This window comes from Camelus bactrianus, chromosome 3, assembly GCF_048773025.1.
Source record: "Camelus bactrianus isolate YW-2024 breed Bactrian camel chromosome 3, ASM4877302v1, whole genome shotgun sequence".
NCBI lineage: Eukaryota > Metazoa > Chordata > Mammalia > Artiodactyla > Camelidae > Camelus > Camelus bactrianus.
Window position 1 is genome coordinate 41,699,545 of NC_133541.1, and position 23,649 is coordinate 41,723,193.

The 23,649-nt window shown below is 36.7% G+C and overlaps 1 protein-coding gene across 2 annotated transcripts in view; it reads right to left on the bottom strand.

The window, feature by feature from the left end:
* Positions 1–2,509: 2,509 nt before the first annotated feature.
* The window catches only part of DEPDC1B (DEP domain containing 1B), a 66,864-nt gene continuing 45,724 nt past the window's right edge, over positions 2,510–23,649 (bottom strand). The window contains exons 7-11 of one of the 2 annotated variants that reach the window (XM_010966263.3): positions 20,839–20,979; positions 11,221–11,387; positions 8,886–9,062; positions 4,766–4,951; positions 2,510–3,512 (exon numbers count right to left, since the gene is read on the bottom strand). In XM_010966263.3, coding sequence (XP_010964565.1) covers positions 3,351–3,512; positions 4,766–4,951; positions 8,886–9,062; positions 11,221–11,387; positions 20,839–20,979 — 833 coding nt within the window. In that variant the 3' untranslated portion in view covers positions 2,510–3,350. Of the gene's footprint in view, positions 3,513–4,765; positions 5,073–8,885; positions 9,063–11,220; positions 11,388–20,838; positions 20,980–23,649 lie in introns of those variants that run through there. The other variant, XM_074358701.1, reaches the window with a different exon arrangement.

Genomic DNA, 23,649 nt, shown 5'->3' on the forward strand with positions numbered 1-23,649 from the left:
TTTCTAATGTTTCTTTTGTACCACATGTTCATCCTCCGTATGACATTTTGTTAAGGGCACACACTTTGCAACCAGACAGACCCTCTCTACTTTCTGTGTGAACTTGGGCAAGTTCCTCAACTGTTTACACTTAATTTTGTTTCTGTAAAATGAGATTTGTGATGCCGACATCATAAGGGTTATCATAAAGACTAAATGAGATCACATGTATAAAATGCTCAACATATTGCCTAATACGTAATGAGCTCTCAATGAGCAGAACTGCGTTTTTTCAAAAAAAATTCAAAATAAATAAATAATCCAACTATATGTTGTTTATAACGAACAAAACTAAAATATAAGAACACAGAAAGATTGGAAGCAAATGCATCAGTAGAGATAAACAGTGACATTTCACAATGGTTAAAAAAAAGGGGGGGAAGGTGGGGAGGGAGGCAGGGAGGGAGAGAGGAAATGGGAAGAACAAAGTGTATTGAATCTATTGCTTTATAAAAAATTACCCCAGAATTATATGGCTTAAAACAACAAATATTATTACCTCATACTTTCCGTGAGTCCAGAATCCAGGCACAGCTTTAATGAGGTCTGGCAGGCTGCAGTCAAGGTGTCAGCTGAGGCTGCCTCAATCTCCAGGCTAGACTAAGGGAGAATCCGCTTGGAACATCCCTCACGTGGCTGTTGGCGTCAGAAGCTCCACTCCCGAGATCCCTCATGCAGCTGTTGGCAGACCTCACGGCCTCACTGGCTATTCGGCAGAGGTGTCAGTTCCTTGTCTGATGGGTCTCTCCATGGAGCAGTTCACAAGAGGGCAGCTGGCCTCCTTCAGAGCAAGCCAAGGAGAGAGGGAGAGAGAGAGAGGGCAAGCAAGATGGAAGCCGGAGTCTTTGGAATCTAACCTCAAAGGCGATAGCCCCTCCCGTCCCTTTTGCCATATTCTTTTTGTTAGAAGTGTGTCACGAGATCCAAGCCACACTCAAGGAGAGGAGATTACACAAGGCATAAATACCAAGAGGCAGGGATCACTGGGGACATTATAGATGCTGTCACCCCTAGAAATGAAAAACAAAAAGTGTCATCATTTTCTTATTACATGGTGAATGGAGAAAACCCAGAAGAATAACACAAGATTTTTAGAATGAATGGGAAAGTCTAGCAAGGTTGTCTAAAAATCAGTGCACAAAAAAACCAGCTTATACTATGGATAAGCAACAAATAGAAAATGGAAATTTAAAAATAACCCCATTTACAATAGGATCAAACATCAAGGTATTTATCAGTTGAATAACTATTGAACAGCAGTGGGTACTATTATCTTTACTTTTTCATGTATTTGAAATTTTTGATAGTAACATTTTTTTTAAGTATCAAATACCTGGAAACAAACTTAAGATTTAATAAAGGATTTACAAAACTTTACAGAGAAATTTACATTTTTTCTCATTTTCTAAATAAATGGAAGCATAAACCATGTTCAAGGACTAGAAGACTAAATATTGTAAAAACAGCAATTCTCTCCAAATAGATTTATAGGTTCAATACAAGCAAAATAAAAATCTGAACTGTGTGTGTGCCTTGACAAGTGGGTATTAAGATTTGAACAAAAGTTAAAAAAAAAAAAGTGGGAAAAGTCTTCAGCCATATTAATAATGCACAGTAAAACCGTAATGAGATACATGCACCACACGGACAGTTCACACCCTGACAATAACGAGTTTCGGTGAAGGGTGCTAAGCAAAAGGAACTCTTTACCCTGCTGGTGGGCTGTTAACTGGCACAACCACTTTGCAAAGTTGGTATTAACCACTCCTCAGCTTCACATGTAGGTGGTGGTTATGTTTTATATCTCCATAAATACGCTATACTTAAAAAAGGAAACTTAGAGGGAAAAAAATAAAGAAAAAAATTAACATCTATTTCCAAAAATAAGCAATAGAAAATGAGACTCTGGGAAGTAAATTCTACCTTGGGCAACAAACAGAGCAGAAAGCAGACTTATTCTTTGCTCTAAATAGAATTCCAAGGCTGAGAATAAGTCCTGAAATAAAAATCTCCAATTACTTTCTATTTTTGCAAGACAAGGTGGTACCCAAACCGATAGGAATACTTCATTTCATCTTTGAGGAAGCAAAAATCAGACTCAATTGCAGGAGGCATTCTGCTACAAAAGAGCAGGGGCAGATCTCAAGTGCAAGGAAAAATCAGTCCCAAGGGCAGAGCAAGCCAATGAGTGAGTGTTGCTCTTAGCTTTTTGGGTAATCACTCTCAGAAGCCTTCCAGCTGCTCCATAATTTAAGTGGACCATTATTTGCAAGAGGGCAAAGCAAAGCAAAAGACATGGGCAAAGTACCTCCTAAAGTCCAGTACAAAAACCCAAATCTCACTTCTTATTTTATCATAAAAATAAATGATTGATATGAGAACACTGGGAACACAGGCCAAGGCACTGATGTTTAGCACTTGAGGATGCTCTCTAAGTGACCTAAATAAATGTCAAAAAAGAAACACCATGTACAGTCTTAAAAAATGGTATTTATTTACATTCCATTTACTTTCAAAAGAGTGAGGAAGCTGGGGAAAATATATTTATAAAGGAAGCACTCTCCCTTAACCCATTTGTGTTTTTCATGAAACAACAAAAGATCTGACTTAGAATCACAGGGCTAAAGGTACCAAAAGAATTTATCTAGTTCAATTTTCCATCTTTAGCCAAGACTGAAATTATACCACAGGCAGGTGAAAATCAAGTTCACTTATAAGTAAGCACCAACTAACAACATATATGTCATAAAAGAACCAGCTTTAGTAAAATCGGTCACAGCATCCAACAAATCCACAATAAAAGAAATAGCCATGGTAATATATAACATTAAGAATCTGTGCAGTGATGAAAAGTGATTTACACAGGAGAAATCACAATGGGCTATTAAGCCAATAACATCACAATAACAGTACCTAGTGTCTTTCTTACTCAAGTATATACACTATTTTTAAGTCTCGGTAATTGCAAAGACATCAGTAACTAGAATGCACACACACAAATATTTTATAAACAGCATGAGAAACAACAAATAAAAAAATGGAAATACCCTTAAATTCTGTAATAATTATAAACATGTTAACATCACCACTGTATATCTGTCTCATTATTTTTAATTGATTTGCACCCTTTAAAAGTAGCACTGAGTATTATGAAAATATTTATAATGGCTCGATATTTTTTGAAGTCAGGTAATCTCTGTAATTCGGTAGTCTGTATTTTATGCTCCACTTTCTTCCACAACCATAGTCCTCTCATCACTGTTTACTCACAACAACAGGAATGACCAAGGTCTCTAACAGCCACAGAAGTATTACATCCGGAAACTTCTAGTTCTTTGAAATGGCTGAAAGGGGTTTTTTAGTGCCCACATTAGCAGCTGTGGTTTCGGTTTAGGTTTTTCAGGAAACAGAAGCGCTTCACTCTCTGGTGTAGGAAATCGTTCTTGGTAGACTTCAGGATAGGATTTTTGAAACTAAAAAATAAAATTAAAAAATCCAAGAAGGGTCAAAAAAACAGATAAGAGCCAACAAAATTGGGCATTCTAATTTTCAAATAAGAGTTTCTGTTCCAAAGCTTTCCTATTTCTGTTTTGTTTTAATGTTTACTGCTTTCCATCAGAAAAGAGAATAAGAAGAAAACATCATAAATTCACTGCAACACGAATCCATTTCTTTTTCTTAAATCATTTGATTCCACTTTCTACAGCTCTAATTCAGCTTTAATTTGATCTAATCTTCAAATAAACCTCTCATTTGAGTCACATTGCTTAAAATTTCTCCCCTGCCAACTATAAATAGAACTCACTTCTTAAATATGCACAAGGGAGTCTGACTTATACTTTACACAGTTAAAGAAAATTTGGGCCTAACTGCATTTCTCCATCTCCCTGCTTCTCCAACTCAGCCCTACCTGCTTCTGTCCACGTGGAAGAGAAAACATTCTCACACGCACTACCTTATGCAAAGCTTACAAAGAAGCAGTATGTTTTTCCTGTGATCCTCACCACTGAACTTTTCTCCAGAATTACTCTGAGAAAAATATGATTGGGAGTCTAGACCTCTCGGGCTCCGTGTATAATCTTGCATATATGGAGGGATCACAAATCAAGGTAGGCAGGATTCAGTCTTTAAAAATAGAAACCATTCACTTGCTCTTGAATCAATACTTCAAAAATGGTCAAGATAAACAAACCTATTCTGAGTTGAAAACTATTATCTGAAATCCTAAGCCCAGTTGCCTAACAGGAACTAAAAACTTTTAGTGGTGCCTGAGGCAAGATACCAATTTGAAATTGGCTATCTAAATCCAAAGGCTTTTAAATTCTGCACATTTTACACTTGGATTCAGTCTGATTTGCCTTTCAAAAAAAAAAAATCAAAAGAAACTGTCCTCATTTGATAGCTTCTCTGAATTTAAAGTAATTGCTCCACTAACTCACATCATACCACTTGTCAAAACCAAGGACAAATATGAGAGAACAGCTCCACGAAGGAAGAGTTCAATAATGGTGAAAGATCCACCCTGGAGAATAAAGATCTCGAAAACCGACCACAACGGTCAGTTGTTAATGCACGAATTGAATAATGTACTTTCAAAACTGCTGTGTCTCAGATGAGTTTCGAATGAAATCTATTGAAATAGAGAGTAAAAAATAAAAAAATAAAAAAAAAAGCAACGTAAGAACGGTAGGGAACAGAAATGACTTATAAAGAATATCCTTTTTACCTGCTTCAATTTTTTCTTCTTTTCTTTGCTGGAGAGTTTGGCATCTGTTACGACTTCCTCCAACAAGGCTGCTAGAGGTTCCTGAGAGCCGTAGGCTCTCTGGTATTCAAATTCCTCTGGGCTAATTTGACGGCAAAATGATGGAGCAGACGGAGTGATATCCATGTCAGCTCCCGGGTATTTTATCTGAGGCAAAGGGATTATTAGTGAAAGCGCATTTTCAAATAAATCCCTAAAATCAGTTCAGGTCAAGTAGAGCGTATCTCCTTGTAGGGATGCTATGACGTTCCTCAATTTGGGAAAAACTCTACATTGAAAAGTAAAAGTGCTTCAATAACTTCAGGTTAAAAAAAAATCACATAAAGCTGCAATTTTAAATATGAGTTTTTACCCTTTTAACCCAAGAGCCATTTCAATTAGCAAAAAACTTTGTACCCTCTTCTAATCAGAGCTAAAATTTACACATAAACTAAACATGTGGGCTAAAACAATTCAAAACACACAATATGAACTCTCTGGGTTCTTCTCACATCTGGAGGATCTGACCTTCCCTCCCTGGGGGATGGACCGAGGCACAAATTTAACTCATCTTGTTATGTGGAGAGAAGTACTTACTGAACCCATCTCTAAACTGGGTAATAATGTGAAACATGAGAAAACAAATGTGCAGATACTGCACAGGGCAAAAGGCAGACTGGAGAAATGGGAAGGAAAAAATACCGAGATCTGTAAATAAAAGCATCCATTAAAAATATTTAATTTCAGAGTCCAAGAGGTTCATCTTCTCAAAAACAGAGCACCTACTGTTCTTTTGCAGTGGATAAAATTCCTACTATTACATTCATGTCTTTGGTTTCAATGTTTTTTTTCCTGAATCCACAGTTAAAAATAAATATATTGCCAAGAAGGGTTATTAACATGAAGGAAATTCCATGCCTCAAGTTTACCAGATCAAGTAGAGACAACCTAAGAGAGACAGACCAGAACCATTAGGAAAAGGGGCATACACAGGACACTTCCTTTCTTATTTGAAGCAAGAAGTCTGAAAAAAGCAGAAAAGGGCCAGAATAAAGGGTGAGGCCCAGGTAAAATGTGACAGCTCGAAGCCTGGGACACAAGAAAAACACTAGATACCTATGATTAAAGGGCATAAGAGGAAGAGGGCTGCAGACAAGGTCAATAAAAGGTTGGTGTCGAAAACCAGGCTGACCTCACTGTTCATCTACGCCAGGGTCAGCCCTGAACCTGCCCCCAGACAATTCACTAGGACAGTCCAAGTAACACTTGGTTTTCAGAGAGGAGACACCCCAAATGTCATATAGGGAAGGGAGGGAAGGGATGCTGAGTGGCCTGTGTGACAGAACAGAGATCTAAAAGCTCTGAGCGCTAAAACAAAGAACTGTTGGGCAATTCTACCGAGTATGTACTTCTAAGAGAAAACGTAACCAGACAACGGGGTAGTTACTGATTTTACCAGGGCCCTTGCAGTTCCCCAGCACAGGATCAGTGACCCTGTAGTTGAATTAATCATCATCGCTCAGCCTTCTGCTCTTCAGCCGCCAGCGAAGGGCTCATGGGGCTATGCTCCTGCTACATGCACACATAAACCCAGCAAGGATGTAGGGTGATGGAGTCATGGCCAGCACTTCCTTGCCAAGATTCAGTGAAGTATTTCTTTTCTTTTTTATGTTTTTATTTTTTAAGTTTGGCTTATAAAAATATCAGAGGAAGGTGGGAGAGTAAACCAAAACAGCAGTAAGATTATACTTCTCACTCATTAGTATGGCGAAGGTATGTATGTCAGTAGTAATACCAAAGGAGGCAAAAGTGTAAAGAAATGAACACTTTCTAATACGACTGATGGGAATGTAAATTAGGACAATCACTCTAAAGGGAAATCTGACAATATGCAATCAATGCTTGGCACACATTTGTGGTCTTTGATCATGCAATGCCACTCCTAAGAATTTATTCTTAGAAAATAATCACAGATCAACCAAAAAAAAACTGTAAAAAATATTTACTGTTATAATGCCTGCAAAATAATTTTAAAAAACAGATACAATCTAAACATCAACCAAAAAACCTATTTATATAAATTATGGTATATCCATATTATGAAATATTATGTTACCAATAATACTGATATTGTGGAATAATATAACAATGATGATAAGAATAACAACAGTGGCTACCAGATGAAGACTGACTACATGATAAACACTATTCTAAGCACTTAACATTCAATCCCCAAAATAGCCCTAGGAGGTAAGTATTAACTATTTTTAGCCCATTGTACAGATGAGAAAGGAAATGCTGGGGCAGGTGCTAAAGCAGAGAGACGTTACGTAACAGGCCAAGGTCACACAGCAATAAAGGGCATGTCAGAAATTCAAACACCATTTAGCTCCAGAATGCTCGTGGCCATTCTGTGTCAATCAAGAATATTTAATGATGTGGGAAAGTTTTCTTGTTGTGTTGTTAAGAAAAAGAAAGTTATAAAAGAGAAACAAAAGAAGAAGGGAAGGAAGGAAGGGAGGCAGGGAGGGAACGAGGGTGGGAGAGAGGAGGAGGCAGAGGGAAACAGAAAAACAGCTAAAAGACGATGACACCAACTGAACATTTGGTGTTACTCTGATATTTTCTGGTGTGTTATTTTCTATATTTTCCAAATTCCTTTAATGTATTAGGTTAATAATTATCAAAAATTAGGAAGAAAAAATTTATTTTCATTTGGAAATTGTACACTGAAAGCAGTTGTACAGTTATTTACTTTAATACTTTAGGAGGTAGTAGTTCATTGGTCCTTAATTGTGGAGCCTCAGAAAATGTGTGAGCCACTCAAAAAAAAAAAAAAAAGGGAAAAGAGGTCCAATCATTCAAAGGAGCCAAACAGAGCTTCTGCCTGCCTTTACCAAAAGTTTCTGCTCCCACTGCTCCCACAGGCTGACATACAAACACCACTTTGGGGCTCACATGATAGTAATGCATCACATTTCTTTTGCATCACTTTAATATAACAATAACAACAACATTCTAAGTGAAGTAAGCCAGAAAGAGAAAGAAAGTTACCATATGAGATCGCTCATATGTGAAATCTAAAAAAACAAACAAAGCATAAATAAAGAACAGAAATAGACTCATAGACACAGAATACAGACGTGTGGTTGCCAAGGGGGTGGGGGTGGGAAGAGATAGACTGGGATTTCAAAATTGTAGAATAGATAAAAAAGATTATACTGTATAGCACAGGGAAATATATACAAGATCTTATAGTAGCTCACAGAGAAAGGAATGTGACAATGAATATATATATGTTCATGTATAACTGAAAAATTGTGCTCTACACTGGAATTTGACACAACATTGTAAAATGATTATAAATCAATAAAAAAAGGTTAAGAAAAAACAATAACAACAACAATAAAAATAGCTACCTTTCAAAAAGCATCTGCCACATGCCAGATATTTATGCTAGCGGTTTTACAATGTAGTATTCTGCTCTTCACAACTCTTCACAGAATAGGTATGGCCCATTTTAACACTTAGAGAAACTAAAATCCAGAGGGGTTAAAGGACTTGCCCAGAGCCATACAACCAGGAAAGAGGGGAGCCAGGAGTTTGGCCCAGATCCTTACGGCTCTAAAGCCGTGCCCTACTACATCATGTTTTACAGTAATGCAGTCTGGCAAGGTAGTTAAGAGCACTAATTCTGGAGAATGACCACATCAGTCTGTATGCTGGCTCTGTGACCTTGACCAAATTACTCAAGTTCTCTGTGCCTCAGCCTTCTTACCCAAAAAATGTATCTAAGTCGCAGGGCTATTATGAATCAAAACATTACTGCATTTAAATCCTTTCCATCAGGAAGTATATGTAGATTCTGAACAATCAAAAGTCCGTAGTGTTAGCTGACACAACAAAACCTAGTGGCCATTCCATAAATTTTCAAAGATAATAATAAACTCATGTGGTTCTTACTATGTGCCAAGCCCTGTTGTAAGCACTTTGTACATATTAATTCACTTAATACTTGTAACAAAAAGTCCCAAGAAGGCTAGCAAACTGACAGGACTTTCTGCCAGCAATTGTATAGGACTGATAATATCTCTTCCTTTACCTGGACTCTTCGTAGATGGGCTACACGCTCCTCTATGGAGGTCTGCAAGGCCAAAGGGACTTTCAGAATCTCCTCGAAATTGTCCATCAGAAATGTCACCAGCCTAGCAGCTAATAAATCATCCAAGTCCACCTCACCCTTGGAACACAAGATGCAACGGGAAAATGTCTGAACCATCTTAAAAAAAAAAAAAAAAAAAAAGAGGGGGGTTGAATTTTTAAATAAACACACGTAAAGTTTTTTCCCTATTCTGAACTGACTGAAATCTAATTTGCAAAAAGCAAATGTGACTAGTCAGTGAGAAATGACCCACAGCACAGGGCGCACATCTTACCTGGCTCCTGACCACACCTGGTCATCTCAGATAGGCTGATTTTCTCATCAACCAGCATGAACAAAATGTGCGTGTCATCTCTCAGAGACTTAGCAGAGATGCTGTCTGAGAGGTTTTTAAAGGCACTCCCTGTTGTAGACGGTTTTAAATACATATTTAAACAAATTCTGAAAATTATTATCACCACCACAACTTCAATCATGCAGAACTTTTAAGTTCAAAGTACTTTATAGCCATTTAGTCTAACAATATCCTAAGTTCATTATTCTTTTTTTTTTTGAAAAAAAAAAAATCTGCTAGTACAGTCTGCATGCTTCAACCATTATAGTTTTTCCTAGTTAACTACTGTTTTCTCTAGGATTTTTTATGTACATTTGACAATCATCTTTGAACCAAAAACCATGAGACACTACAAGAAGTGTACTAAGTGATGAAATATAAAAAATATTATAACAGTCGCCTCCATAGAGTTCATTTTAGCTACTCCATTCTTTTTTTTTCCACTCCATTCTTAATACTATCCTTTGAATGGACTTTTTTTTCCTTTTCCAATTGATTTTATTGATGATATCTTATTTCAAAACTTAAAAGCACTTAAATAAAATAAGTCAGGCAGAGAAAGACAAATACTATATGATATCACTTATATGTGGAATCTAAAAAATACAAGAAACTAGTGAATATAACAAAAAAGAAACAGTCTCACAAATATAGAGAACAAACTAGTAGCTATGAGCGGGGAAAGGAAAGGGGATGGGAAGTACCCCCATGATTAAGAGGTACAAACTATCACGTATCAAATAAGCTACAAGGATATATTGCACAGCACAGGGAATATAGCCCATGTTTATAGTAACTATAAATTAAGTATAACCTTTAAAAATTATGGATTACTATATTGTACACCTACAACTTACGTAGTATTGTATATCAACTATACTTCAATTTAAAAAAAAAACCCTGCAAGTATGATATCATGTAATTCTGTTTAATAAGACTTCATTTCATCAGCATACTGTAGATGATACTTTATCTTCACTCACATATACGTAGAGAGAAAGACACATAAACACATAAAGACTCTTTTCTGGAGACTTATGGATCCCAAGAGATCTGTGATTGCCTTGAAATTGTATGCACAACTTTATAAATGCATTCTTCTGGGGAACAGGTGCCAAGTTTTCTTCAGCTTTTCAAAAAGGTCCATTAGCCCCGCTACCTATCCACCCACCCAAAAAAAAGGTCAAGATCACTCTACCGGGCGCTGATTGGTCCTCTGATCTTACGCCACACCTCTAAAAGCGGCCAGTGGACTCTTAGGCATACACCGTGGTTCACCAGCATATGGAAAGGATGTACATCCCAATGAAATATCAGCTTTGCTCTAAGATTTTTTTTAGGAAAATTAAGAAATTTTGCAAGTAAGTAACATTAAACATAAACCCTATTTTAAAACACTTGCTGACATGACAAAGTAGAATTCAAAATCAGCCTAGATTTTTAAGCAAAATTGAGAATATATTCAGAAATATCCTCACTCATGGACCCTTAGATCGCACTCCGAGAAACAAAAGTTCTTTCTCTCCTTCCAAGTTGTCTGGTCCAACTCTATATTTCACTTTTTCCCTCTCTAATCCATGATATATACAGCATCTCTCCTACTGGTTATAGTCACCAAGTCTGGGCCATCCTTTTTGTCCTGGAGGAGAGAATGCTGTTTCTTGGGAGCCCAGTTTCCCTTTCTGCCCACACTTCCTTCTCTTTGCATGTACAGTGAGCAGGAAGCAGCAGATACCTCTACTCTCAGAGTCCACCCTGACTCACTCTTCACTTTTCACTATGTTCTTTAAGTCACTAAGTCCAAAAGCACAATACCAGTCTGGGTGGCTCTTTAAGTAAGCCTACCTTGTACCTTCCTCTGGTTGCCATGCTAGTAAACTTTACTCAAGTGAATTTTATCCCCAAAACTCAAGTCCTGTTAGGTGTTAGAAATCAACCTACCAGTGTTCGGGTGCCAACGCCATCACAGAGTGGTGGCATCTCCTTATTTAAGCAGATCCTTGCCATCATCCTCATCAACAGCTGTAACTTTCTCCTATTTTCAGGGGGCAGGAGGAGGCAGCAAATCTGAAATGCTTCAATGGCCATGTTCTCTTTCTGTAACAAACCTGATTTAGGAAAAAAAAAAAGGTTTTAATCTTTTAAAACCTATAGCCTACTTGACTGTATTATGTTCATATTTTTACAAAATATATACTTCTAAAATTATATAAAGCATGTTCATATGTTCAACCATACTGGGCCAACTGCTTATAGATCCACTGTCACTCACAAAGTGACAGGAAATACAAACCATCAACTAGGGATGGCAATTATATAAAAGAACTACAGCCATTTCCCCCTCCCTTACCCTTGACAGATATAAATAAATTTTCATAGCATTCTTTCCCAGTGAACCAAGAGCTGTCAGGTTAAGTCTAACTTAACCCTCAACACTCACAGTGTTAACAGGTCCAAGAGAGCAAGAGAACAAGAGCGTGAACACGAATGTGCCATCGCTGCCCTGAAGTCTCCCCTTTGTACTATTTCCTCAGGATGAGTAGGGGCACTGCCTTGCATGACCTCATAGTCACAACTCTCATGACTCTCTAAATAACAGGACTAATGCTCTGAAGAGTCATTTCACTGCCAAATGGTGCTTCTTTCTAAATAACACCTGTCAAATAACTGTTCCTCTCACTTAAGCTATTTTTTTTTTTTGGCTAAGTGTGCTGATTCAGTCATGTTACATGACCTGCCTCCCCACCCAGTATGACTTGGCTATTCTAATACTGTGCTCTCTTCGACTGTATTTGTCTCTGGGTACAACCATCTTCAAGCTTCCTAAATGGATGAAACTGCTTTCACCCATTTATTGGTCCATATCCAACCCTTTCAAGTTCCAACTAGTCTCTGACTTGGGGACAAAAATCATCTTTAACATTCAGTAAATATTTAGTGGCATGTATGATATGCCAGGAGCAATGCTAGATCTTGGAAATATAAAAATACATAATTCACACAGGAAGATTTTATATACTGCAAATCTTGATTTTGGCAAGCATATACTTTTTATTTCTTGCTCTGGTGCCTGGAACACTACAGACGCTAAATAAATGTCACGAGTGACTGAAAAGACTTAGATCCGTAATATCACTATTTTGTTTGCTTATGAATCAAATGAGATTTTGAAAATCCTGTCCCCCACCCCAACTTGGAAGTCTGAACAACATTACCAAGTGCCTTCTTGGCCCATTACTATATATTAAACAATTCTATCTGTTCACATTTAATCATTTTGACTATCCTATAGAGTAGGAAATACTGCTCCATTTTATAGACAAAGAAACCAAAGCCCAAAGTAGTTAAAAGACTTTGACTTTTCTTTTAGCTGAGATTCAAACCTATGAATCCATTACATACATAATTAACAACACATAATTAGCAATCCTCTCTCAATAAAACCTACTTGGTTTTAATTTGGTATTAAAAGTAAGTGGTCAGTAATTATTAATTATCAATTAAAAGATTACACTCTCTACTTAATACCATACTCTGTATACGTATTAACACTCATAGGCATACTTTTCTTGGCTACAATATGTGTTCTAGATGAAAACCATTTTAATTTTGGATTTTGTTTAGGAAGTTCATCCATCAGCCACCTATCATCATTGTATTATATCTTAAGTAACCCTTTGGCAAAATGTCCAGGAATCCAAAAAAACTCTTAAAAATCTAGTGACCATTAAATAAATATATATTTTTAAAGAGATTGAACGTAGGATATAAACTAATAGCATTTTTCAACTACATCAAGGCTGCAATTTGAAGTCATAAAACTATTAATTGGTAGAAAACTTAGAAAATTTGCAAGTGAATATAAATCATTCTGTTTTCATGTTTTTGAACGTTTAAAGAGGCAATAGTATAAAAAGTCACAATGCTAGAATTCCGTTGGTATTAGAACCACAGATGCTGCAGACAAGTGGGGAAATCAGGCCATAAGGATACTTAACTGTGCTCCAGCTTATCACATCATTAAACATCCCAAATAAAACTAGAAGAGATTGCAAGTAAAATAGAAGCTATGTTTGCAGGAAATAGAGATTTGCAGCACTTCCGTGCTATTAATCTTGATGGGAGCAGACTGATTTCTACCACTTGTAAAAGCACGTGGATTTCACAAAATATTTTAGAATCTGAGTAGAAGATCTTCCACTATAGCAGCAGAAGAGAATTTTAAGCTTGATAGTGGTTTTGGAGCTTATTTTTCCTTCTTTAGAATTTAAAACTAATAATAGCAGCTAACACTTATAACAATAAACCTAATGTATAATGATTATGAAAGTAGCTAACATTAGCGGGGAGGGTATAGCTCAGTGGTAGAATGCATGCTTAGCCTGCACGAGGCCCTGGGCTTAGCATACACAAGGTCCTGGGTTCAATCTCCAGTTCCTCCATGAAGGAAAGGTAGGAAGGAAGGAAGGAAGGAAGGAAGGAAGGAAGGAAGGAAGGAAGGAAGGAAGGAAGGAAGGAAGGAAGGAAGAAAAAGGTATTTTTATCTAAATAAATAAATAAACCTAATAATGCCCCCCCTAAAAAAGGGAAAAAACAGCTAACACTTATTAAGCATTTTGTTATGTATCTAATAGTGGGTTAAGCAGTAATGGTATCTCATTTAACCTTTACAAGAATCTCTACGAAATAGACAAAACTATCATTCCCATTTACAAATAAAGAAAAGTGAAGCTTAAAGAGATTGTATCCTTTGCCGAAATCACACAGCTAGTCAGTGGCAGAGTGGCATTTGAGCCCACCCAGTCTAGGGCGTGTACTCCCTAAATACCATGCTATATTACCAAGTGGACAATTATTTCCTAAGGATGAATTCATAGAAGTAGAAATGTTGGCTCCAAGAGTATGCCCAAACACTCAACAAGCAGACAGTCAAATAAAATATCATTCTGCATTCTTCAACTTGAGGCAAGGATTAGAGAGTAAAAAGAACAGAGAATTTCTCAATGTAGCTAAATTTGAAACTAGGTCTTTTACATCGACAAGGGCACACAAAACCATTTTTCTGAGAGTTCGAAATGAAAGCCAGGTTTCAAAATGAAAACTATTGCCAGTTTCCTTGTTATAAAAACAGAATAGATAAATAATATTATACTGTATAGCACAGGGAAATATATACAAGATCTTGTGGTAACTCACAGCGAAAAAAAAAGTGTGACAATGAATATATGTATGTTCATGTATAACTGAAAAATTGTGCTGTACACTGGAATTCGACACAACATTGTAAAATGACTATAACTCAATAAAAAAAAGTTAAAAAAAGAACAAAACAGAACATAGATTATCCCTGAAGAAACTCTCAAAACACTTTAAAATGCTAATTCCAAGACAATTAGGAATGAAAAACTAAATATAACTCTATAAAATATGAACCAAAGGTAAAAGGTATTTTTACCTAAATGCAAAGGACAAATCATGTGATTTTAAATTATATGTAAAGGATAAACCATGTGTAATATAAGCATCTTTCCCAATTACCTATTATCACTAGTAATATTTGAGCAATATTATACTTTCTGAGAAGACTTCACATTCATTAAATCCTCACAATCATCTCACTATGTAGGTAGGTAGAGATGAAATTTAGAGCAGGTTTTTTTTTTTTAATTTTTACTACAACTAAAATTCAGAAATATATTTTTATCACAATAATACATATGAATTTACATAGGCATTGAAAACAAATAGTTCATAAAAATATCTACTGATTATTTATAATGCACTCTGATATTTTGTACAGTATTCTGTGGGTTTGTTTGTTTGTTTAACGCTGCTTAACTACACAGAATTCACATCCAACACATACTTTCTGAAACAATGGCTTGGGGACCAATAAATTGGAACCGAGGCTCTCATATATTGAACATCCAAGAATATACAGCCAGAAATCAGGCAGATGTGCTAGTCTTGAGTTTAGGAGACAGAGTTGAGGTGAAGATAAGAACTGAAAATCGTCAACAAGTGGGTGACCCATGGAATGGTATGGATGTGATCAAAGAGAAGATCTGCTACATCTATAACGCTAAGTCCTTGGCATCCAGTCCCAAGGATGTTATTTTTCAATCTGTTCAAATGTCATAGCAGGACTCATTTTTAGTTCTGCCTTTGAATCTTGAAGTGCTAATAGATAGCTTTCCTCAGTTCAAATACATGTAAGAATACTTGAATTCTCAAAACAGTTTAATTTGAGCTGTTTCTATTTCCTAGCTTTTTCATTGCTGACCATTGCCTGATCTTTTTTCCCCCCTTTATTAAAAGCTTAGTGACAATAGCACACTACAGGATTCAGGAAAAAATGATTCCGAGAGAATTTAGCTTTCAAAGACACATGACAGTCTACAGTTGAACTCCAGAAACATCTTCAACAAGTACTTGTAGATTCTTCAAGACCAAAAAGTATTACTGATTTTAAAGAGCTTCTTGGTTATCTTTAAGATTCTATGTTAAGAACTTCTGAAGGACATCAGCAGCATTCTAGCCTTATTTTATAACCATAGAGATTCAATGTTTTAACTATTTTATATTTTGGATTCATTTCATTTTGCTAAACAAAAGCTAAAAGGGTAACTTTTTCATCTTTCATCATTTCTACAATCTCTACATCATAAAAGTACTGAATTGTCCTCATCTCGAGAAAATGACAAGGACCTTCTGTGGCTTCAGAGATAACCTGCTTCTTGCATTTCAGATAATATAATAGTGCTTATCCTAATTAGAGAGTATAAAGCTCTATCGCAAACAGTGTTACATAAAAAAACTTCCTACCATTTGAGAGAAAAACTGGCTAGATAGCAACAAATGACTATCCTATTTCAACTTACACACTGTTTCCATTTTTTGTACTTTTCAAAACAAAACAAAAAAGCTAGGAAAGAAGTGTTACCCATTGCTTTCAGTTTCATGTTTTCATATCCATAATTATGACAGGCTTTACTGCCATTTATCAATGAGAAAACAGGCCCAGAAGGGCAAAGCAATTTATCAGAGTGGGTACAACTAAGTCAACAAACCAAGTTACCTGAGCTTGGTGATGTTTCCATCGGTGAAATAATAAGATAATGAAAAGATAATAAACTATCTACCAAATTATTTAAGCAATTCATCTATGAGACTTTTTTTTTTTCACTCAGGGAAACATTTCGTCATTTAGCTGGATCAAGGAAGAATAAGTGAATAAATAACCTAATACTCAAACCCAACTGTTTCTTAAGAAAATAATAAATAAAATAAAAATCAATGGAAATGTGTAATGTTGTATACTTTAGACGTTAGGTGACACTATGGCCATAATGACCACAGGTTCTTCAGTGTTTTGTGTGACATCTACTTTTGTCACCCCCTTCCCATTCTCCAAAGGTGACATCAGATTTCTATTTTCAGATCGTTAGGAACACAAATATTCATTTCTGCGAAGTAGATCTGATCCTTCTACTAATGTATACAATGTGAACAATAAGCTGTTCCTTGTGGGAGCTTCAAAATGGAAGTGAAATATGAAGACATTTGAGAGGGCCTGGAGTTCCCAGAAAGGCCAATGGGACCATGTCTGTTCAATCAGAGAATAAGAGACTCAAGAAGGGTTCACTGTAGTTTTCAAACAACCAAGGAATAAAAAATATATATCACAGTTTCATTTTCACTGAGAAGAGGTATAAAAAGGAAAAGGTTTATACTAAGCCAAAAGAAATCAATTGGTAAGAACTCCTTGCCTAAAGAGAGACACCGTAAGTGGGACCACTTCTCCGGAGGCTTTTAAGGAAAGGTAAACAAGCTGCCTTTGTGAATCGCTTAAAGGCAGATATAGATTCACCCATGCACAAGAAGATGGCCTTTCCTACATGAAGAGTCCCAAACTGCTATAGCATTTTTATGAGTTCTTTTGCTTTTATGCTTAGAAAGTCCTTCAACCACCCTGACATCAGATAAATATCAACTATTTTTTATTTGCACTTTTTAAATGTAATTCTCTAATCCACCTGGAATTTATCCTGCTTAACAGTATGAGAAAGGGCTTACATTTTTTCCCAAGTTTTGTCAGTTATCCTAGTGATTACTAGCACACTTATAAATACCTTATGCATTTAGTTATAGCCGGGAATACCTAGACATTTCCCCAAGCTTCCATCTTTAAGAAGTATATAGCTCTACTTTATTCCAACAATTTTGACATGACAGTAGTCAGTACATTTAGAGGTGATTCCCTATCCTTACCTTGGCCCATCTGTATCTTTAAAAGCTCAGGCCATAAGCCCTGGGCCCTGAGAGCAGAGAGCACCACAAGCAAGAACTGTGGACTAATGGGGGCAAGAGCCCTCTGTCTGGTCAAGTGCACCAACTAGGCAGCCTCTGAAATAAAGAACTGTTTTCCCCCAAGAGCTGCCATGGGATAAAGGACCCTGAGAAAGCCTGCAGCACAGGAGGGCAGAGAGGTAACAAGGCAAAGATGCACACAGCCCCGGAGGATCTCTTCTCATTGTACAAAAGATCCCAAGAATGGAAAACCTAACCTTACGGATATTTCTAGGTTAAAAAACCCAGGAGGAGCTCTCAACCTATTGACTTAGATGATCCAGTGTATAACGAGTCTAGTGACTTGCAAGGGTGTTTTCTAAACATCTAGGAGAAAGGGAACAGCAAAGAGCAGCTGTGTCAGTCTCCCAGCCCATTAGCACATAAACCAGGAGCCGCAAGCCCACTTCCTATAGGAGCAGGTAAGTGGAGTAAGTGAGCAAAGGGGGCCGAGTGAAGCTGGCATCAGTGTCTGGGAACAACGGGGCGAACTGGAGACCAGGCAGCTTGGAGTTCACGTCCCTGAAGCACTGGCTCCTTCAAGTGGAGGCACTTATTACACAGCCACAGCACTGGAAACTCAAGCCCAGAACTGCCACATTTTCTAATTTTTAAAGAAGCCAAAACTATAAATTCTTATGTGAACTTCCTGCTTCTTAAAGTCTGACAATTAAATTTTCTTTTTAAAGCACACAAGTTAAACCAGGTGTATCTATGAGCCACATTTGGCCCACAGATCACCAGTCCAGGATCTCAGATTCCAACATTATAAATCAACACACAAGCCACCCAAATTTCCAGAACACTCTTCCCTGCTGCCACGCCCTTTTGTGCTTATCTGCCTCCTCGTTTCCTCACTATGCCCACCTACCACAAGCTACGCGGCTCAATGGATTCCAGGGTGCGTGTGTGAAGTGTGAGGAAGAGATGCTACACTATCTCCTTCTCTGCATTCCAGAATCAGCCAGACTCTGATCCAAACACAAGGAACTGCCGTTTTGGAAATAAAGATTCATTACTATGGGCAGTTACGCTGCTAGGTCAGACTGCTGAGCCGAAGTAAACCATTTCTTAAACTGTAAATAGAGAATACGTCTTAAACCTCCAAAAATGTCTTTCTTTCATTTTTTTTCTTCAAGAACTCTTTGATACCCTGTTTCCTGTATCAGTGACTAACTGCTCTCAGGGTCACAGCTTTGGCATCGAGCCAGCAATATTTCATGCTAGAAGCAAAGGAATAACCCTCAAAAGAAATTCATTAACTAAATTGAAAATCATTTCCATTCAAATTGTTACAGAGTTACCTTCCACACAAAGCAGACCGATGACCTTCTGTGAAGTGCTTTATCTAAGGTTATCCTATTCCAATCAAAGTTGTCAAAAGGTTTAAGGAATGAGTCAATCTCCTCCTGGGATTCAACCCACACATCTAGTTTCCACATACCTAGGTATGATACCCTTTCCCACAGATTCTAACAGGGCTTCAATATTAGATAATCTTTTTCATTCATATAAATAAATTATAGCCTTCCATAATCTAGAATAATTTCTTCTTTCTTCTTTCTTTACATAAAGATCTAAAAACTATGGTTTTTCCATACAGGGTGTGTCAAATACATTCACTTGAGAAGGACTGGATCAGGGAAGGTTAATATATGCCATCATCTACGCACATTTGTCTATTATTGCTGATACCTATGTGCAATAAATTCTCCATTCTATCCATCATTTTCCACCTTAAACCTTTTACAGATAATAATCTAGAGGGTGGCTGACTCTAACATCAACTTGGAAATAGCCAGCTTTAATTCCTAGCTGAGATCAAAATGAACAATTAGGCCAGAACAGACAAGTGACATTACAAATATAATTGATTCAAGTTGGAATTTGGATTTTGGGGGTTTTTTTTAAGTTCTAAGTTCTTTTGTTTCCAAATCAGATCATTTTACCATAAAACATGAAAATGAAAAATGAGAAGAATGTCTAAGAAATGGTTTTTAATTCTGTCTTTAGAATTCTTCTTTTACCAGTGGCATAATGGCATTAAGCAGCTATAATGAGAACCTACTCAACTAGTCCTCATGCACATTACACAACAGCAAGTCCTCATCATTAGGCAGGATGCTCCCAAGTACATAAGCCCCCAGTCCTCCCTGGCGGAAAACAAAATACCAAGCAGACCCAGTGGTCTCAAAACACAGTAACAGGCTTTCATCTGCTCCCGACACCGGTCTCTCTGAAAACAAACGCACTCTTATGCACAGGATTTATAATTGTTCTATTTTGCTTCTTATTATCAGAAACCCTATGAAATCTTAAAAACGTAAGGATGTGCTAAGAGAGCAGGTACCTTCCTCACATATTGCTGATACTTGATTTTGTTAGAAGAAAATAAGAAAGGAGATGGGGAAGAGGAGGGAAAGAAATGAAGAGATGGGAAGGCAAGGACTGCTGGACCCCACAATACTCAAAACCAAGAGTATACTAATTCCTAGAAACTTACATAACAGAGCCTGAAACCCACACAGTGATCTGGTCACTAAAGCAAACCTTTTGACAAGAAAACAATAACACTTAACGGATCAGTCACGACAGCAACAGTAGAATCTGATTTCCAGGAAGAAAGGGACAATATCAGAAAGACCTATAGCAATAATCTTGATTTTTTTTCCCCTTTTTACCATGTTTCTTTGACAGTGTAAATTATGCAGTAGAAGTCTGTGAGAAACAGCAAAAAGTTTTAGACAACAATAGTTACAATATTTATTTTACATGTCACAAATAACAGACAGTCCTACAAAAACGTGTTCCTTTTATAAAAAGAAATTAGACTTCTAAATGAAAATACATCTCTCACACTTGACTCTTCATGAAGTCATAGCCACAGTAGTAGATTTACTCATAAACAGTAATTGTCAAATTTACATTCTTCTCTACCGATGAAGTTATACTTTTTGGAACAAAAATGACATAGAACATACTTCTTTCTTAAGAAATAAAAATTATTGGTCTGTATTGGAGTTTCATAACAGGAGTTTAGCCATTTTCTTTCCCTCCTTCACACACCAGGACTCCAACGAGGCAAGCAACCCATCAGTTTTTATTTCAAAAACACTATGGAAGTTAGGCTAATGGAAGTCTCAAGATGGTGAAAAATGAAAAGATTCAATATCAATACTGAAGGTACGCACTCGTTATATTCCAACCTACCTAATACACTGACAAAGGCATCGAAAAGGTGAAACGTAAGCAGAGGCTCTTTCAAGTGACCGTAGTAATCTGCTATTGTTTTAAAGACATCTTTTTCAAATCCTAAGTACATAGGCTGCCTCAAATCCGAACAATTAGGCCCTGTTAAAAAAGAGAGAGAAACATTAATAAGACAATTACCTCTAGGTATTAGTCTCTGTGCACATGTGTGGTATACACAGAGTCAAGATCAGAAAAGTTTTCATGGGGAAAATGGACATACATTTTGCTTACACAGATATGCTTTATGTCTAAACTGAAATCTATTACAAAACAATGAGGAAAATCACTGGCTTACTTCCATTTCCCTCTTTCTTTTATGTCCTTCTGAAAGGCATTATTATTAAGTGTAAACCATGATGATTTTCTTTAAAATACTCAGTATTTTCCTAGTCTTGACACAGTCAACCAATATAATTAAATTACATAAGTAATAGATAAGCTATAAAACAAATTTTAAAGATTGTCATTATTTCATCATTACTATATTATAAAATCCTAGAATCAGAGTTGAGCACAATAATCACCTTCGGCCTCTAAACTATTTCAGACTCATAAGAATGTATACTTTTTCCTAAAGATATTCTGAAAATTTTACATTGTTGTCTTATAATTCATTCTGTTTAAAAACTCTCCATTTGATCCCCAACCATCAAAAGATAGTTTATCTCCAAAAAAAAAGAAAAGAAAAAAGGGGGGAAAAAAGCTACTTAAACAGAGACTATGGGAAACTGGATAAGATGATCTCTAAGTTCCTATTCAATTCTTTGATCTATGATTCTAGGTTTCATTGAGTCAACAGTGCTTTTGAGTGAAGAGTGGCATTTAATAAATTTTTATTAAACAGAATGATAATCTAAAATAACACTAAAGCAAAAATAAACTGATGCTTCTGCTAAAAAAAAAAAAGTTAAAAAAAAAAAAAGGATAGTGTATCAAGCAGAGTTATATTGCAAAGTAACTCTAAGAAGCCTGGAAAAACCAAGGAACCAAAAAAGCCCAGAAAAAGTAAGGAAAAGGTCCATTTGTATCTGGGACCAAAGAGAAACAAGATACACTTAGCCCTCTGCAGAGCTGGCAGCCAACATCCCCAACAATCCAGACACAGACCACAGGATCCACAATACCAATGGGGAGACGACCTGGAGCTGCCAGTGCCAGAGGGAACTGGCGAGTGGCCCCCTGAGGAACTCAGAGCCAGCCCCGCCTCCTTCCATCACAGCATGGAAGGAAAACGGTACAACCATATTGGCCAGTTCTGGGCCCGCAGCGCACAGGACCAGCAACTGTACCCGAACAGATCTCCACCCTCGGGAGAGCAAATGAAGCAGGAGGGAAAACCTAAAGGAAATTTTCCCTGCATAATCACTGTAACTAAAGAGAAAGGATCCAACAAAGAACAGTTAAGCATTCTGGGCCTGCAAATTTCCAAGCCACTGGGATGCTGTGAAATGGCTTTTTGTTGATCTCCTTAAAAATTCTCTGACCTTTTAATGTTCTATATACTTCTTATAAAATAACTTAACTTGATTGACTAAAATAATGAAATTTATGAAACATCTTGTGTGGTACCTTGTTAACCTAACTGCAAACATTTTTACTCACTTCCTCCTCTGAAATACCCCAAACTTAGTCAGTGGAAATAATTAGTTTACTATGTCTCAGTAAGCAATACACATAGCCTTGGATTACTCCATCCAAGGATAAGTATGCAGTTCATTCTAAGCAGTCAGACCCCTTTGTGAACATTTCATCACTCTTCTTAAAAATATGCAAAAACAAAAAAAGGTTTCACTAAAAATGCCAGTGGATAGAGAGCCCTATGAGAGGAGGCCATATTTCTAAGATCTTTTGTTTCTCAATCATCTTGAATTTCAGGAATTTTTCTATTGAAATGTAGTTGATTTACAATGTTATTTTCAGGTGTACAGCAAAGTGATTCAGTTATACATATACATACACGTATTTTTGTCTTTTCAGATTCTTTTCCATTATATGTTATTATAAGAAATTGAATATAGCTCCCTGTGCTATACAGTAGATCCTTGTTTATCTATTTTATATGTAGTACTGTGTGTCTATTCATCCCAGCCCCTAATTTATCCCTCCCTGCCCTTTCACCTTTGGTAATCATAGTTTGTTCTCTATGTCTGTGAGTCTGGGGTTTGTAAACAGAATTCATATTTTTTATATTAGATTCCATATATAAGTGATATCATATGATATTTGTCTTTCTCTGTCTGACTTAGTTTTTTAATATGATAATCTCTAGGTCCATCCCAGAATATTTTTTAAATCTAGTTTTTATAAATGGTATTCCTGAAAAATTCTAGAAAAGAACTATTTGCATCCATTCTTTATTGGATTTTTTCACAAAGAAGAAAAAAACACCGGTTTGGTATTTATTTAGCATCAGTCCCTCATTCTGTGGCCAACTCTGAGGCTGGCCATCAATGAAAGTACCCAGGCCTGTGGTCTGCAATAAATGCAGATGGGCCCAAAGGAAAGAGACGAGCAGTAAACGAATACAAATAGCAGCAAGAGGCCTTCAAAATCTCATATAATCAGCCTATCCTTTCTGTTTCATACTGGACAACTGTAATGAAACCTAGACGCATTAAGGATAAGGAAGATAAGGAACAGGCCATGACTTTGACAGATCCAAAGTAAATCTGGGGGGTCCAATGACAATCTGGAAAAATTAATTTTATAAAACTATTCAAAAGGCTGACCTTGCCCTGTGGCCACCTTTTTTTCTTTGACATATAAACA